The sequence below is a fragment of the Typha angustifolia genome, chromosome 7 (genome assembly GCF_048772165.1).
Source record: "Typha angustifolia cultivar Huaian chromosome 7, ASM4877216v1, whole genome shotgun sequence".
NCBI lineage: Eukaryota > Viridiplantae > Streptophyta > Magnoliopsida > Poales > Typhaceae > Typha > Typha angustifolia.
Genome location: NC_133245.1, coordinates 15,742,362 through 15,759,894, shown reverse-complemented (window position 1 = coordinate 15,759,894; position 17,533 = coordinate 15,742,362). Strand labels below are relative to the sequence as shown.

At 37.2% G+C, this 17,533-nt stretch overlaps 4 protein-coding genes across 4 annotated transcripts; 3 read left to right on the top strand and 1 right to left on the bottom strand.

The window, feature by feature from the left end:
* The first annotated feature begins 141 nt into the window (after nucleotides 1–141).
* LOC140763258 (DUF21 domain-containing protein At2g14520-like) lies at nucleotides 142–9,017 on the top strand. The gene is made up of 13 exons (XM_073101364.1): nucleotides 142–471; nucleotides 576–652; nucleotides 773–856; nucleotides 960–1,073; nucleotides 2,233–2,319; nucleotides 3,077–3,216; nucleotides 3,306–3,393; nucleotides 3,702–3,775; nucleotides 4,486–4,658; nucleotides 4,826–5,094; nucleotides 6,748–6,794; nucleotides 6,870–7,116; nucleotides 8,680–9,017. The coding sequence occupies exons 1-13, from the start codon at nucleotides 294–296 to the stop codon at nucleotides 8,731–8,733; spliced, it is 1,632 nt and encodes a 543-aa protein (XP_072957465.1). The 5' UTR covers nucleotides 142–293; the 3' UTR covers nucleotides 8,734–9,017.
* A 954-nt stretch (nucleotides 9,018–9,971) lies between these two features.
* LOC140763645 (uncharacterized) lies at nucleotides 9,972–10,784 on the top strand. Its single transcript, XM_073101931.1, has 2 exons — nucleotides 9,972–10,463; nucleotides 10,549–10,784. Exons 1-2 carry the CDS (start codon nucleotides 10,015–10,017, stop codon nucleotides 10,643–10,645), a joined length of 546 nt encoding a protein of 181 aa, XP_072958032.1. The 5' UTR covers nucleotides 9,972–10,014; the 3' UTR covers nucleotides 10,646–10,784.
* A 341-nt stretch (nucleotides 10,785–11,125) lies between these two features.
* LOC140762820 (protein FATTY ACID EXPORT 4, chloroplastic) lies at nucleotides 11,126–12,348 on the top strand. Its single transcript, XM_073100776.1, has 4 exons — nucleotides 11,126–11,564; nucleotides 11,638–11,702; nucleotides 11,795–11,882; nucleotides 11,963–12,348. Exons 1-4 carry the CDS (start codon nucleotides 11,336–11,338, stop codon nucleotides 12,070–12,072), a joined length of 492 nt encoding a protein of 163 aa, XP_072956877.1. The 5' UTR covers nucleotides 11,126–11,335; the 3' UTR covers nucleotides 12,073–12,348.
* Nucleotides 12,349–12,640: 292 nt separating this feature from the next.
* Nucleotides 12,641–13,674, bottom strand: LOC140762819 (uncharacterized). Its single transcript, XM_073100775.1, has one exon. It carries the CDS (start codon nucleotides 13,447–13,449, stop codon nucleotides 12,742–12,744), a length of 708 nt encoding a protein of 235 aa, XP_072956876.1. The 5' UTR covers nucleotides 13,450–13,674; the 3' UTR covers nucleotides 12,641–12,741.
* Between the last annotated feature and the right edge of the window lie 3,859 nt (nucleotides 13,675–17,533).

Here is a 17,533-nt window from a genome sequence, read left to right as displayed (position 1 = left end):
ATCGTACGTGGACAAAAAAACGAGGAAAATAAGTTTAAAAGAAAAGAGCTAGAGAGCTTTTGTTAACATGTGCATTTAAGAATATTTATGTTTTAAACCCTCCGTTTATATATCTACTGCGAGCCGCAGTTTTTTCTTCGTAAAAGTTGATTTACCCAACCGTCTAAAAAGACACTAGCCAACACCAGTCTCTCCCTTCTTCCTCCTCCCTTTGCCCTCCTTCTCCTCCATTCTTTATTCTACCTGTGGTAGTAGTAGAGTAAGACAACGGGGGAAAAAGGAAGAAGAGCGAGATGTCGGCGCAGGAGTCGTGCTGCGGTGGTATGTTCTGGGTGTATCTGATGATATGCGTGGGGCTCGTAATGTTCGCGGGGCTCATGTCCGGCCTCACCCTAGGTCTCATGTCCCTTAGCCTCGTCGATCTCGAGGTCCTCGTCAAGTCCGGGCAACCCAAGGACCAAATCAATGCCAGTTTAGCCCTCTCCTCCTTCTCCTTTCTTTGCTTCCTCTCCCTCCCTTCCCTTAAGACCTTAACAGTACACCATCTGCTTGTGGTTTTGCTCGTGTGGACGCAGAAAAGATTCAACCTGTGGTCAAGAACCAGCACCTTCTCCTCTGTACTCTGCTCATCGGCAACTCCCTGGCCATGGAGGTTTCTTCTCTCTCGCCCCCCCCCCCCCCCCCCCCCCCCCCCCCCCCCCCCCCGCCGCTCTCTTGTAGTTTATTTGATTAATAATTTGAGTGATTAAGTTTTGATGTTTGTTGAGAATAGGCGCTGCCGATATTTCTGGATGCTCTGCTTCCGGCATGGGGAGCTATCTTGATTTCGGTGACACTTATCCTTGCGTTCGGTGAGGTAATTATTTTTGTCTTGTTGCTTTATCTCGAGTTATTGTTCGTAGCTTTGGAGTACTGAGTACTGTGGGTTGTGATACTTGTTTATTGTTTCGGCGTCCCAGATAATACCTCAAGCTGTATGTTCCCGTTATGGATTAAGCGTGGGAGCCAAATTGGCTGGAGTAGTTCGTGTTCTTCTGCTCGTCTTCTTCCCTGTTGCTTATCCTATTAGTAAGGTAATTTTTTTTTTCTTTTATTGCGCAGTCATCTGTTTTGCATCTGGAATAAGCACAAATGGTGTAACTAGTGATGCTATGCTGTCCCGCTGCAGCTCATCATCTGTTTGTTTATTATTTCATTAGAATCAAGTATATTGGCAGTGTAATTGAAAACATTGAGCATATTTGGCACACAAAATGAAATTGTCAAAGTCCTGTTTATTAAGAATATATTGCAGGTTTTTGATTTATGATCTAGCTCTTTTTGTTCTTGTATATATATATATATATATATATATTCTACCCACTAAAGAACTCCTAAACTGTCTATTATTGTGGCAGATAGTGTCAATAAGGTATATTACTCTCCCAGGACACATAAACCTCTTATTTGTTGCTAGAAAAAAATGTTTTTAGGCTGAGAGATTTTCCAGGAAACTGAAATAGTTAAGTCAGTCTTTTCCTGCACATAGAGTTCAATTTGGCCATAACATGTGCTATCTCAAGTTTGTTAACAATATCAATAGATAAATGATGTCAGCTTGAATGGAGTGTTGATAACACAAACGAGTTCTTGTACCTTAAGGTTATTACTAGTATTATTCTGTAGTATAACATATATGAAAAATTCCATGCTCTTTATTATTATAAAAATTTCAATGCTTACCCAGTTGAAATATCAGATCATTCTTTGAGTATAATGTTCATCTGAGAGTCCTGTTGTATATCTGTGCTTTTCTATAGTTCCTCCATAGGCAGAGAACTTGTGTTTTATGTTAAACAAATGAAGTTATATATATATATATATATATATATATATATATATATATATATATATATATATTCTTATTGTCTCATATTGTGAGTCAAAGTTTCAGAAGTATTAGGACGTCTTGTTTGCTTGATGGTTGATATTGAATTTTTGAATTCACTTTTCGTAACCATTCAAGTGGTTTTTCTGTCAATCCACCTAACATACTAACCGAAGTATGATCAGCAATGTCTAGCATCTGCTTGTCTTTACCAGAAATTATAACATGTGATAATAGACACAGCCACGTGTATATATGTATGGAGATAGGTAGATGGATAGATGTTTTCTTATTACTCTTTCTTCCTATTCTTCTTTTTTTTAAAATAATATGTTTCTTGACTTTGACGTTCATAACTTGGGCAGCTGCTGGACAGGTTGCTGGGTAAGGGGCACTTTGCGCTTATGAGAAGAGCTGAGTTGAAGACATTGGTTGATATGCACGGGAATGAGGTTTGTTTTAGGTGCATTTGTCTGACAATTTGAAAATAGTAGGATTTTTTGTTTTCTTTTCTTTTCTTTTAGGATGGAACTTCTAAAATCTGTAGATATCCTGTGTTGCTTGGTTATGCATAATCTGATTTTACTGCACATAACTGGTAAAGTATATTTGAATTGCTGACTTGATGTAATACTCTTGGTGTTAAGAGCCTCCTGCAACTCAAGGGAATTTTTGAGGATGGCAATACCCTTGGAGTTAAGAGCCTCTTAGAAGGATTGACTAATTGCTGAATTTTAGAATGGTTAATTCCTAATTTTCTATTATTTGAGTAAGTTTTAAGAGTAGAACCCGGCATGCTGTTTGCAGGCCTGGATCTTGCTTTACATTTGCTTGAAGCTCCAAAAGCAGTCACTAGATATCTTTCACTTGGAATTTTAAACGTAGAAGCGATTAGAAACTACATCATTCTGTTTGATTGACAAGTCTTCTTATCCTTTAGTATGATGCTTCATTATAAGATGTGGAGCGTCTGTTATATTTTAAAAACCATTTGTGCATGACAATTAATTTGCTTAATTTACTGTTCTGAAGATAATTTGTTTTACAATGAGTACATTTGTTACTCTGTTGATGCATGACTTTTTATGTGCATGCAGTATGAGTTTAGAGAAGAATAGTAATAATGGGCTTGAAATATTCATAGGAGGTTAAAGTTGACAATTGAAGCAGGGAAAGTATTAAACTTTTATATTTTGACTTGCTTGTTAGGCAGGGAAAGGTGGAGAGTTGACTCATGATGAAACTACTATCATTACAGGAGCTCTGGATTTGACCAAAAAGACTGCCAAAGATTCGATGACAGAAATATCTGATATCTTTTCACTTGATATAAACTTAAAGCTAGACATGTATGGGCCTTTCTCTGATTGTTGTTAATTAATTAACACATTATTGGATTTTAAATTCTATAAACTTTACTGATCTTATCTCTTGGTAGGCATACTATGCGACTGATAATGACTAAAGGGCACAGCCGTGTGCCAATTTTTTCAGGGAATCCAACTAATATTATTGGCCTTATTTTGGTAAGTTATATTGCTTTCTTATGAATATGTTTCACTTTCAAGTACAAATGTACAATCTATTGTATACCACAAAGTAATGTATATGGCTATGCATACAACTACAACAGTATTGGGTCCTCTTGTAAACAAACTGAAAGTAATAAATGAAGTTACCATGTATACGCTTCATAAAGCTAGGACATAATTATTTGTCTTCTCAAGCTCTGTAAGTTCTATCATGATTGGTATTTTGAGTATCAACTATCAACATCTGTTGTTCATTTATATATTCTATATTTAGGTAACTGAATAAGTGATCCTCCTTTCAGGTTAAGAATTTGATAACTTGTCGACCTGAAGATGAGGTACCCATTAGAAATGTTACCATCCGAAAAATTCCCAGGTATCACGTTTTCCTTTTATACATTATGATAATTTTTTATTCCATTGTAACTCTATTAGACTTTTTTGTATTGGTTGAGAAGAAATTCAAAAGTTTGCCTCTTCTTTAAGATACCTCTGGAATGCTTCTATTGTAAGTAAAATAAAAAACAACAACAAACACCAACTAGCCAAATTCTATAAAGTGAGAATCAGTCACATAACAAGTTATCATTAGCTTCCTAAGATGTCTCCGCAAAATAAATGTTCCCATAACTGAAACGTTGATTAGCAGTAATGCAATGAGAGGGTCATGCTGTTCTTTTCTTTAAATTCTCTATTGCATAAAGGCACAAGATGATAGAATGTTATCTTTGGATTGTGAACTGACATTCTATGGCCATAGCCTGATAGGTCAATACATGCATCATTATCTTGTATGTAATAATCTTCGATTCTAACCTGTAAATCTGGACTTCTTTGTTCAAATGACTATTTCTGTACATAGTGAGGAAAATTATTTTGTTAGCTTGGCATCATTCTAAGGATATTCTTTGAAGTTTAAAAAAGAAGATTATCCAGTTCTAACATAATTTTGAGTTTTTGTGACTTTGTATCTATTTTCATGTATCCAACATATTTTCATAATTTAATATATCAGTACATAATAAATTCGTGTTTATCATTTTGGGAGATTCCTTGTCTTTCATCTTGTGCTGCTACTTGTATCAGGGTATATGATGATCTTCCTCTTTATGACATTCTGAATGAGTTTCAGAAAGGTCACAGTCACATGGCAGTTGTCATTAAACGGACAAAGGATAGCAGAGCATCTGCAGAGAAAGCCAAGAACAGTACTTTAGAGAATGGAGTGAACCAGTGTAGGAAGCACATTCCAGCTGATGGTACTTCTTATATGAAATACAATATCATCTTATCTCAGAGTTTGTTTTATTAGTTTTTTTAATTTTAGCATATGTAATTTACATGTTAATTCCCAAATGTGTGGAATTCACTCTTGCTTGTTGATTATGTTGTTTGTTATTTGAGGTAGTAATTCCTGATTTTCCAGGAGATGGATCTCATTTAGTTTTGGCTGAGCATTTGGGTGTCGTTTCAAACGCATCTCCTTTGAATTCTAGTGTTCCTGGAATTCACAGTCCTCTGAAAAGAAGCCACATGGAGAAACATGGAGATGTACGTATACAAGTGAAGAAGTTCGAGCGTGGAAGGCATGACAATATTCTTGATGTTAATTCAGATTCCTTTGCAAGCTATTCATTAGATGAGGAAGTGGTTGGTATTATAACGATGGAGGATGTTATGGAAGAATTGCTACAGGTTGAGAATCATTTAGTGGACATTACTCTAAGAGACTTCTTAAGACTAAACCATGTCAAGTTGTCGCAATTTGATTGGTTGTTTATTGTTCAATGAAATGTTTGGCTACTTTAGGTAGCTTTTACCTTTACTATATTTCAGTCAGATGTGCTCTTTAGAAATATTACAATGTGCTCTGCATACATTCAATTTATCTAATTGTTGTTTAACATTTCATCTAAATCCTCGTTGAATTTCCGTCTGTTAATTAAATTGTGCATAGACATGTTCTCAAACTTGTCTTTCTCCTGTTTGGACCTTCAAAAAACTGCTTTCAGCTTGGTGTGGGCAGGTTCTAGTGGCACTAGTTTTTATAAGATACTAATTGATCGGTTGTTCAATGATATGTATGGCTACTTTTGGTCCTCTGTGTGAGCTTTTACCTTACTGTATTTCAGTCAGATTTGCTCTTTAGAAGTATTACAATACGCTCTTTATAACTGCAATTTTTCTAATTATTGTTTAATGTCCGCATTTAATTTCTGTTTTTATACTATATTTTGAATAGAAATGTTGCTCATGCTTGTCTTTCTCTTGATTGGATCTTTGAAACACTGCTTTGAGCTTGTGCCTGGGTCCCAATGACACTAGAACTACTAGTTGATTATTCAGATCAATGCCTTAAATGTAAATATTAGTCTTAAATTACAAATCATGCCCCATAAGACGCCCCTCAGTGATGAGAATCTTTTACTTTTTGGGTGCTATGCTGTCAAAGTGTGCTGAATTTTCTTAATTCCTGTTCTTGGTTTTAGTGGGTGCTTTTTAAGGATGTGTAAGGAGTGGTTGGGCTAAAGAATTCATAGTATAGAAGTTTGTGTCTAGAAGTTTATATTTGTAAGCTCTCTGGTTTTTGGTACCTTAGGGTCTTGTTTTATCATGTGATAGTTACTGTATGAGATACTATCTGAGTAGACACAAGATTTAGGATGCAAGATCAGAATGTATTTTGGGATTGGATTCAAAAGTGCTCAACTTCAGTTTCCTTGATCATGTGATATTCACTTTGTTTCAGCTCAAGGAAGATCAGTTGTTTGATGTCTATTCTACAAATCATGGTCTTTTAAACTAGCTTTCCTAAATTTTATCATTTTGTCCATCTCTTCATTCACTGTTACTTGGATTTTAATATAAAATGTAGATCTACAAGGGAAAGAAAGAATTGGCTGGTGCTGCATATGAAATTATCATAGCACTCTATCTAGAAGTTTACTTCATAATCAGAACTTGAACTTATCTTGGCTCATTATTTGATGTTTGGAATAGGATTGAACCAGGTTTTTTAGAAATCCAATGATGAAATATAGGCTTTGAAGATCTAATTTTAAAATGGTTGTGTTTCCACTCAGTTTTTGTGTCAGTAAATAATGTGTTGTCTGCAAGGAGAACTCCATTTCAAACTACTCCTGACTATGCTTTCTTTGATTGTTTCATGTATTGAAAACTAGTTCTCAGTACTATGACTTAACTAGCATAATATGAGCCCTTATTTTGGCATGTAGTCTGATATACTATGTTAGAAAATTTTCGCAAATCTTGTATACTGCAACTCGATGTCATCTTTCTCAATGTTAAGATTGTGAAGCTAACTGTGTATCTTTATTGCTTTTGAAGGAAGAAATATTGGATGAAACTGATGAGTACATAGATGTACACAACAAGTAAGTGGCTGTCCTGAAGAAACTTGATTATTTTACTCTTGTATTTCCATGGAAAATAATATATATTCCTTATAGAATCAAAATAAATATGCTACCACCAAGAAGATCATCCCCAAGATCTCCGGTAGCTGCATCTATCTCTCAGTTCCCACGAAGAACTCCAACGGCATCTCCACTTTCCCCTTATCATAATTTTACTATGATGCGCTCGCCTGTTTCACCAAATGCTCAAGCTGCTAGTACAGCACGAACCGTGTTCAATTCTCCGGGAAAGTCTCCGGATTGCACCGTTTTTGGTCATGATTCTCCGGCTTCATATCAAGTAAGTTGAATACTCTACCTTGGGGTGTTTTGCAATTGTGATAATGACGACTTCTAATGGGGCTATTTGCAGAAAAAAAAAACCTTAAATTTTATAGTGAGATTGTGCTCTTAAAATTGATTGTTTTTATTTTTTTATACTCAATGCATATATATTTATAATGAAATGTGCACAATTTATATAAAACATGCACACAAGTGTGCACAAGAGCCCATTTTTTCTATCTTGAAAACTAAAAGGTTTTGTGTGTGTGTGTGTGTGTGTAAATGCCCCCTCTTAATGAGAAGAGATTTTTTAAGACGTTAATAGATTGGATTTCCAAATTACAGCTTATAGTGTTCCTATAATTGTAGTCTTTGTGTCTGTTTGGCCAATGAGTGAAACCACTATATTAACTGCTTAGGATATTATGTTTTGGAAATCTTGCTATGGTACTATTTCTTTATTGCCAACAAAGCACAACAATCTTTATATTTCTTTGAAATATATAATTTGATATTCTATCATCATTGATATTGGACACTTGATTTCTATACAACATTCATATGCCTAAGGTCTCAATTCTAAAATGAAATAACAATTAGTAGTATGGCTAAAATACATGTATGATAATATAATTTTGACGAGATGAAGGCAATGACTTAACATACCTCACATTGATAGGAGACTTTGTCCTCTAGTTTGTAAATGGCGGATATGGGAGTTTGTGTATCTAGTTTACATTAAACCTTTTAATAATCCACATCAGAGTTTCTTTGCAACTTTGTATATTAAAAGTTTATCATTCCAGACCTTAACCTTGCAGCTTTGAGATTGTCAAGTCAAGTAGCCAACTGAAACTCTGAATCGTTTCTTTTTTCTCCTTGCCACTGTAATCAATACAGAGTTAGCAGTCTTAGTGTTATCTATTGATTCTTTTTGCTAAGTAGAATGCCACTTGTACTATTGAAGTTAATTTCTTAACTTGGGTTCTCTATTTATGAAATATGTTACTAGTATAATCTATGAATAACAGGTCTGGTGAGGTCATGCTTTAATTGAGGACTTTATTAAGATAAATCTGTTAAGATGCAATTTCTTTCAGCAGCTTTTGGTTAATTAATATCTGATCATGAATTCTTCTTATACTTCCTTCTCCCTATATTGTTTTTCTTTTCTCTGTAGCTCGTTGCGATCATTATACATTATACAACGTAAAAATTTGTGGTAAAGGAAAAGAACGTTGTGTTTCACGAAATGGAATAAGGTCCTTGCCTTATTCTTTTCAGCGCGCTGCAGCTGGGAACATGCCAATTTCACCAGCACAATTAAGTAGACCTTTAATATTTGTTTTTCTTTATCCTTAAACATGCAATTAGATTAAAGAATTCTTAGTATTTTTAACAAAACCAGCATCATCCCTAGGTGCATATATTCTCTGTTACTACAACAATGATGAGTTGTTTATTTGTGCGCATCCAGGAAAAGCAATTTTATTATAATTATTTATGATGAATATTTGAGTTGCTATTTCTTCTGATACTTATTTTCCGATATCATTCATCTTGTTTCCCAACTTTGTAGGTTTCTAGAAAATCACATGAGAAGCTTCAGAAAAATGAAGGGACCACAGATTGATCTATGGGAAAAGGTCATTCGTCCTGCTCAACTTCCTCAAAGTGTAGTTACCGGGCGTGCTCATATATTTTTGTTGGTTAAAGGTTATGTAGTAAATTCTACGGCGTACATTGGATCTAGTCTTTTTCTCCTTCGAGTTTGAAGCATGTGTACAAAAATGTACCTTATCAATCGATTGCTTCTGTATATAAGCATATACATTGAGATACTGATGCACTTGAATTGCTGCACTAGATCTGTTTGTCTGTGTGTTTTCAATCAATGCATATGGTTATTTTATAAAACGAATGAGAAATATGGAATGCTATTATTGAACATACAACAAATTACCTGGAGGAACGCTTGGAGTAGTCATTCTTCATTTTAATTTTTTTCTTTTCTTTTTGTTATTTTGATGATTGCCTGGAGGCTGGAGGGTATGCTCCTGTCATGTGTCACAAAAACCTAAACTGGCTGTATAATTTCTTTTACCCCCTTTCGGATCTGTTCACGTAATTGTTTACTACTTACTATCTAGAAACATTCGAATTAGTTTGGTAGCAATCTTCTGCAGTTCTTTCCTGGGATAATAACCTTCTACAGGAGGCGTAGATTATTTTTCCCAACCATTGAACTCCACCATAATGTATGGCCAGGTGGACGACATGGGGGCCGCGGCAAGTAGAGATGCTTCTCCTCTTTCCCCGCCGTCAAAAGAAGAAAAAGAAAGCCCAAAGGGAAGATTCCGTAGATCCTTCGATTATTTTTTTTATAAGTCTATGATGACATTAATCAGGAGGACCGGTAGTTACCTAACGGAAAGCAAACAGACGACTAAACTTTACGCGACGAATACGACCGATTCCCGGAAATAAAGCATAGATGGTTCCACATAAATATTTTAATACCATTCATATTCATCGATTACTGTTAAGTCACTAATGTTTAGTTTTCAAACAACATTTGAAAAAAAATCTTTGGACTACCCTGAAGAGTACATACTAAATTACTATATCTATTTCAAAAAGATTTTTGATAGTAGTATTTTGAGTTGATCGTAATGATTTTGACAGTACTATATCTTTTTCCAAGAAGATCCCACTTAAAATATTAAAACCTTCTAGATCCCCACATCAGGTCCAGTCCATACGTGCCCATAGAAAGAAAATTCTCATGGCTCATCAGTCATCAGTCATCAGTCGATAGGTAATAGTGTAACACAACTTTACTGTATAAAAGGAAAAGCAACATAGACACAAAAACAGGAAAAGAATCCCCATCTCCTCTATCTATTATTCTCTTATGAGTTCTAGAGAGACCATGCTTGCATCCAATTCCCATAGCTCATGTGAACTTCTCTCCAATACTACTCTTTGGTTTCCAGGGACTAAAATGGAAAAGTTCGCCTCTACTCCTCCATCTGCAAGAGCGCTAGAGATAGCCAAAAGGCGCCAAGAGCTTCTCGGACTCTTAAACGGCCTCGCAGAATCCGATTTCGAGCTATCTCTAACCGATCTCGTCGAGAATGGACTAGGCGCGAATAAATCGACGGAAAAGACTTTGGATATCGAAGAATTGAAGCGGACGACAACTACGTCGGCCGTGAAGGTGGGGAGGAGGAAGAAGAGATCAAACAGCGGGAGTAGTTGCGGTAGTAGTAGCGATGGGGTTCTTCTAAACTTTTACATGCCAACTTCTCTGGCTCGGAGCCTTACTGCGCGGAGCTCGAGCCGTGCTTTACGCAATGGGAGGTAATTTAATTAGTGGCCATGATTGCAATTAGTTGCTTAATTATGGCAAATAATTAGAGAATGTTTGGTTTAATCTTTCTTTCAGGGATACAGAGCCTGTCACGTTGGGATGTTGGTCGGCGTTATGGGAGCGAGGTCGGCAGAAGTCGAGGAGATCACAGGCCATAGCAAGAGCGAGATGAAGGAGAAAGAGAAGGTTGCAGTCTAACTGGGCTTTGGATTTATGTGGGAATTCGTTTGGGAATTGGGCTAAGCTACAGCTTAACTAATTCTTTTCTATTCTCCTCGGTGTTTTTTTTTTTTTCATCATTTATGTGTGTATCAAAGATTATAGATTAACTCGTCGTTTCTTCTCAAAAAAAGTTCTATTTTCTTGTTCGTTATGGCTCTCTGCTTTTGTTGATTAGAGAAATTTGGGATGGTGCGTTGCTAGCTTTGTCCTCAAGTTTACACTACACGGATGACGGATGTCATTTGTGCATCATAGTTGCTTCAAAATCGTGCCACATTTTGGCTCGCGTTTCTTTTCATGTTTTGATATTGTCTTTATGTTTTACTCTATTTTAGTAAACAGTTTAAATTTAAAGAAAGAAAGTAATTTTTGAGAAATAGCAAGTAACGAGGACTTGTTTTATATGATTTTTGTAAGAAAAAAACTTCAATGATTACCTACTTCGGTAAACAGAACGGAAATTGGTCTGATCGAAGACTACAATACCAAACGCCTGCCAGTTGAGGGGCACGGTGTTGGCACGTGAGTTTGCTGATGGGAGCAGGGAGGGGGTTTTGACCCCATCACACCCTCGTCTTCCTCAACTCATCCTCACTTCACTTCCTCTTCTCCGATTCCCCTCGCCGCCGTTCCCCCCACAATGTCAACGTGGTGCGCCTCGTCTCCTCCTCTCCGACCGCCCATCTTCCTCCCTCCCCTTGCTTCGCCTTCGTCCCGTCTTTGCTTTTCTCAGCTCAGCAAAAGGAAGGACAAGGATGGGCGCTCGCCAAAGATTGGCCTTCGCTGCAACGCCCAGCTACTTGCGGACCTCGCCCCGGCAGCCTCCGCCGCTTACGGCACCGTTCTCCTCGGCGGCGGCCTCTTTGCCTGTACTCTCTTCCCCTTTCCCGCTCTCTTGCTTTCCTTGCTGTTTGGATATATGATTAAACACCCCGTTTTCAGATGTGAGATCGGGAAGCAAAGGATCCATTTATGGAGGTCTCTCCGGCTCTGCTCTAATGGCCGTTGTAAGCATCTCTAATCTCTCGCTCTATTTTGTGACCTAGAATTTTATGGTAACTTTAATCATATAATTGCTACGGGTGGTCTCTTCATGAAGGCCTTTTATTTGATGCAATCACCTGAGACAAAGGAAGTAGGCGATGCAGTTGGATTCGGATCTGCTCTCCTCTTTGCTTCCGTATTTGGTATTTGCTTTTCTTTTTCTTCCCTGCGCTTGTTCTTACCAAGGTGAACCGCATAATTAGGGTTGTTATTCTTTTTCCAGGTATACGGTTGTATAACACACGGAAATTGGTGCCCTCTGGACTTCTCTTGGCTCTCTCTCTCGGTGCCTTGGCTGTGTTTTACTCTGCTTATGTGCAAGATAAGTTTTGATTACTGAGGGGAGTGTATTGGAATTGTGAGACTTTTGTAAGACTAAGCTGACGGTGTGCAATTTGTAGTGTTGTTGTTTTAAGAGGACTACATGAATAGCTATTTGCGCGCAAGTACCAAAAAGTATGAGATTGATTCACTCATTAAGGTGATTGTTGTATTTAGCTGTCCGGAGGAATCCGTACGTACATACATATATTTAGAAGGATTTAAATAATAGGAGTCGTTGTAAATTGCTAGAACACGCATTAACCCAATAATATCTATCTTAGAGCACTTCACTCAAAAATAATATCTTGGATCACATCAGAGGGGTAGCGTATAATTGTTTAGAATAGGTTGCCTGTGCTTGTCTTTTGCACCAACCAGCCAACGTCAGCACAACTCACGGGATTCCTCTTCCTCTTCACCTCAACTCTCAACTACCACTACTAATTTTTAATTAGCCCTCATTATTTTCATTTACTCACTATCTACAACTAAATCGACGTCCTTCCCTCCCACCCTCTCTCTCTCTCTCTCTCCTTTTCCTCAGATTAGATAAGAAAGAAACATGAACAAAATGAAATCTAAAAAACCAGAACATGCATTGAAATTAACAACACCGGGAAATGGATAAGAGGACAGGATTCACATAGATTGATCGTTAATTAAGATTGACTCAACTTTTTAGAGTCGCCGAGGTGGTGGATACCGGCGGTAGTAAGTAGGGCGGAAGAACTCTGGCGACTGCCCGTCGGCAAGGAAGACGTCCTCCCAGATCTCGGCGAAAGCCCGCAGGATAAGACCGTGGTGCTGCGGCGAATTCAACGTCAAGAACCGACCCAAGAGCCGCCGCAGTTCCTCCCCCGTCACGATCTCATTCTCGATGATCATCTGCAGCATCGACCTCCGGAAGTCGGCGAGCGGATCCTCCGATTCCTTCACCACCGCCACGCTCTCCTCCACCCTTCCTCCGCCCTCGCTCTTGCTCCTCCTGTGACTTTTCTTCTTCTTCTTCCTCTCTACTATTCCTTCTCTATTAAGCCGAGAAGGAGGAGGAAGAGGAGGAGGAGGAGGAGGAGGAGGAAGAGGAGGAGCGGAGAGAGTCTTGCTAAACGCAAGCACGCTCCGCTCCAGCTCGCTGAGCTGGCGCAGGAGGCCAGAAAAGGTAGAGTTGCTCCCGGAGACGTCGGCGTCGTCTCCCGCCGCCACCTCCTCGCATGAGGAGGAGGTGGAGGCGGAGGACAAGTTGGTAAATTTACGTAGATTGGGCGTGGACTCGTCCGACGTATCGGAGATCGAGACGGGAAGAGACACGGATTGGTAGCTCTTGCAGCCGCAGCCGCCGAGGGAAAAGATGGAGTTGTTCCTCTTCTTCGCCATGCTTGGACTCATCTTCTTTTTCCTTTTCTTTTCTTCTTTGATGGATCTCCAGAGAGACGCGTTGTATACTTATCTGGAGTTCTAATTTGGAAGAGGCTGGAGAGGGTGGAATTACGAGGAGCTCCTCCCTTGTCTTCGTGAGGCAGGCGATAGCAAAAGTTTAGCGTAGGTGCATAGAATATAGTTGGCAACTAAATTATGCATGATTTATGTCGATGTGATGTCTCAACCCGCAGGCTGCCCTCCATACGATTGGAGCTTAAATAATCGCATTGACAAGGGATGAAATGAAGTAAAGAGTGCGTTATACTATACCACCATCATGCCTTAATTAATCCGAAAACTTACGCTTTGGTTTTAATTCCTTTCCTCAATCTAGATTAAGTCCGATAGCATTCGTGTTACAATTTTATAAAGAACACCCCACGTTTTAGTGATTTTGGGATCAACGCTCTGTTTCTAAGCTACTGTACGTTTTAAATATTTGGATAAGATAATAGATACAACTGCGATACTTCTAAAATTCCCTCAAGAAAAAGTACTCTTCAGGAAATTTGGATTTTATGAGATCACTTTGAATCAGGGATATTGAAAGGGATAAGGAAGACAAAGGTTGACGTTTTGTTAGAGATCTGAAGACTGATACAAAAGTTATAAGCAAAGGTGGTTTCAACCATAAATCGCTCTTAATCACAGTTCATTAAAAATATACGGTGTTATATAAAAATATCCTAATAGTGTGTAATCTAGGAAGTGACAAATATATGTGGTTTAAAGGGCAGAACCAGAATTTATCATCAAGAATGGGCCAAGCTAAGTTCAATAATGAGTAGCAAGGAAGAAAATAGAGGGTGGAACCAAACAGGGACAGCTGCAGTGTATGTGTACAGTTCGCTTGCATCCAAGGGCAGATTTAGGTCCACTGGATGCGTTGTATGACGGAGACTTTGAGGCTTTGAATTGTAACTAAATCAACTAAGTTAACAACTCAAGTAGAGGAATACCTGGGAGTTTTGTCTTTGGATTCCCCGTAAGACTTAATCTCAGGGGAAAGATATGGGCCTACAAAATCATATTCATTTGATTCTACTTAACGCCTTGGGCTGGCAGTCTGGCACGCAGTGGATGTTTATAACTTTATATGACTACATATATATCGGCATTGATTGGACCATTAACACGAAAAATGAAGACCTTTCTTTCTGTCCGTTAAACTTAGGCTGGGAAAATAAACCAGAGGTTGCTCGGCTTGATTGTGGCTCAGTTAGAACTGAGCGCAGCCTAAGGTGTTAATTTTGACTCACAGACTAATTTTGAGCCGAAGTTGGCTTGCTTAGGCTTAGCTAAACATGAACATAATATTTGGTTCAAAATTAATTTCAAATCGAGTCTGATCTGATCCAAAATTGTTTTACTCAATCTCAGCTCATTTATACCCCTAATTATGCATAGTGATAGTTCTTATGTAACATTCATTGTAAAATTGTTCGATGACTGAAAAAGATAATTAAATTTTACTGATATTTCTGTTGATGTACTTTTTTTTATTTTTATAATAGGCCATAAGTTAGATAAAAAGAAATTAATTGTTTTCAATATATAAATCGGACAAAGGAGTTATAAGTCATAATATTATAGGTTTACTCGAGTCTGTTAGATTTACTCAACCTAATGAACTTGTTAGATTTACTCGAGTCCATCCGAGCCTCAATCCGAAGTCCGAACTCTGAAAAGGCCCTGATAAAATGTCTCCATCATCGAAATGAGATCCCTAAGCGTTCCATCCATTATACGAACAACTTTTCATGGATGTCTACGTTTGTGCTTCCATATCTTTTGCTTGCAAAAGTATTAGCAACCACTAAGGATTACTCTTGAGTCTGTCTCTGTTCACCAACCAACCAGTTGCAACCTACCCACCTAATGAAACAATGATGCAATGAATCATTATCATTAGTAACTCAAAATTACTAATGATTTCCTTTTTCTCTCTGTGATTCGAAATGACGGCAATTCTTTCGAGTTTCGACATTACGCGTGCTAAAGAAATTAATAAGACAAATGATGCAATGAATCATTGCTCAATTAAATAAACAACTTGTGCTATGCGACGCAACGCAATGGGTGCCACGTCTTCATCACATCCCATTTTTTGTTTCTTTAACCTCCTCATTTGTTTTTTTGTTCGTCTTTCTCCATTTCTGATAGAATTAAGCTCTTCATTTTTTTTTAATCAAGTATGAAGCTCGTTTTATTTTTATTTTTAAATCACTGGTAAAGGTCAGAGAGTAAAAGAGATCTGCTGTTTATAAGCTGTTAAGAAACTATGAGCAAGAAACTCCAATAAGGAACAAAAGAGTTAATTAAATTTGCATAGAAAATAAATCTTAAATAGATGCTGGGATGTTGATTTGTTTGATTGATTGGGGTCTTGGGTGTCTCATATGAAGCCTAATAATACTCACCTCCATTAATTAGCTTCTTCCTCGCTATTTCTCGATTTATTGCTGAAAGAGTCTGGGACATGAAGGTGAGGATTTTATATAATCGTGTATATATATAAACTATTTATATTTGAATGCTAATGTTGAGTTAAATGTTTCAGAAAATTATCCTGAAATTACATTTGCACGACGATAAAGATAAACAAAAGGCAATGAAGGCTGTCTCCACACTTGATGGAATGATCACAACTTTATTTTCTTATCTCCTCCGTCTTGTAATTAGTCTTTCTATTAGTAGCTGAATTAACCCCCGTCGAGTTCTTTTTTCTCTATTAATTCCACAGGGATAGATTCCATGGCTATGGACACGAACGTAGAAGAAGATGACGGTGGTCGGAACCGTCGATCCAGTGGCCGTCGTAAAGAAACTGAGAAAATCTTGGCCCACTGATATAATCTCGGTGGGCCCAGCAACGGAGCCCAAGAAGAAGGAAGAGCCCAATGAGCCCGCCAATTACTTCTACTTCGTCCCAACTGCAGACGAGAATCCAAATTCCTGTGCTATATGCTAAGCATATATATATATATATATATATATATACATTTAGGCCCTCTTTTATTTTTATATTAACTTTAGTAGAGGGATTTAAGGGCATCAAAGTCATTATGGATCTATAATTAATTAGCTCATTTGTATGAAAATTAACCGTTATTAATTTGTTGAAAGTTTGGACCACTAGATCTACATGTACAGATATTATTACTCCTGAACAGGGTGGCGTCACGTGAAGGGAGCCATGCCATTAAAATTGAAAGCAACTCCACTTGGGAGGTCATTTTATTCACAGGCCTAGGCTTGCACGGTGCTATGGAATAGGAGAGTGACCATGTACTCTCTTTTATATATATATATATATATATATATACATATTTAAACAAATATAGGTACGAGATAGATTTAAAAGTACATTTTAACTGATTAATGATTTACAGTCTGTATTGTATTTTTCATTATTTATAAATCAAATTATACGCAAAAAGTATTTTGAATTATATTTATACTAACACTATTTAGTCAGATGACATTCTTATTATCTTTCTAGTAAAATTAATTTAAATTAATAATTTAATTAATAGATCTAATATAACAGTGCTTTACGCACATATTTACTAAAATATAAAACTTGATTTACAAATAATTAAAATATTAATTATAAATTTATTAAAAAATTAGGTTGTTAAATACAAATTTTCTTATAAATAAAGAAAGTCTATAAGTATGCTTGACACAAGCAATTACAAAAGTACTTAAGCAGGACCAATCATATAATTTCAGTCAATAAACTTGTACATTCTTTAATTTCCGATATAAGTTGCCAGGGTAATTAACTTATTACTATGTTTTGATCTATCTTCTTATTAAAGACAAGTGGACAGATACACGTCGTGAGTTGCTTATGAAGAAAAGAAGGTAGCATTTTGAGTGGTGTATAATTATCCTTTCACAGGCCCAGCGGGCTAATTAATAATAAATACATCACCAGTCAACTTCAGCACAAGACTTTTTGTGCGTACGTGTAACGTGTACCATATGATTCAATGCGTTTGGATGTAGTTTAGGTTTATTTTCAAACCAGTTTACTGTCCAAATA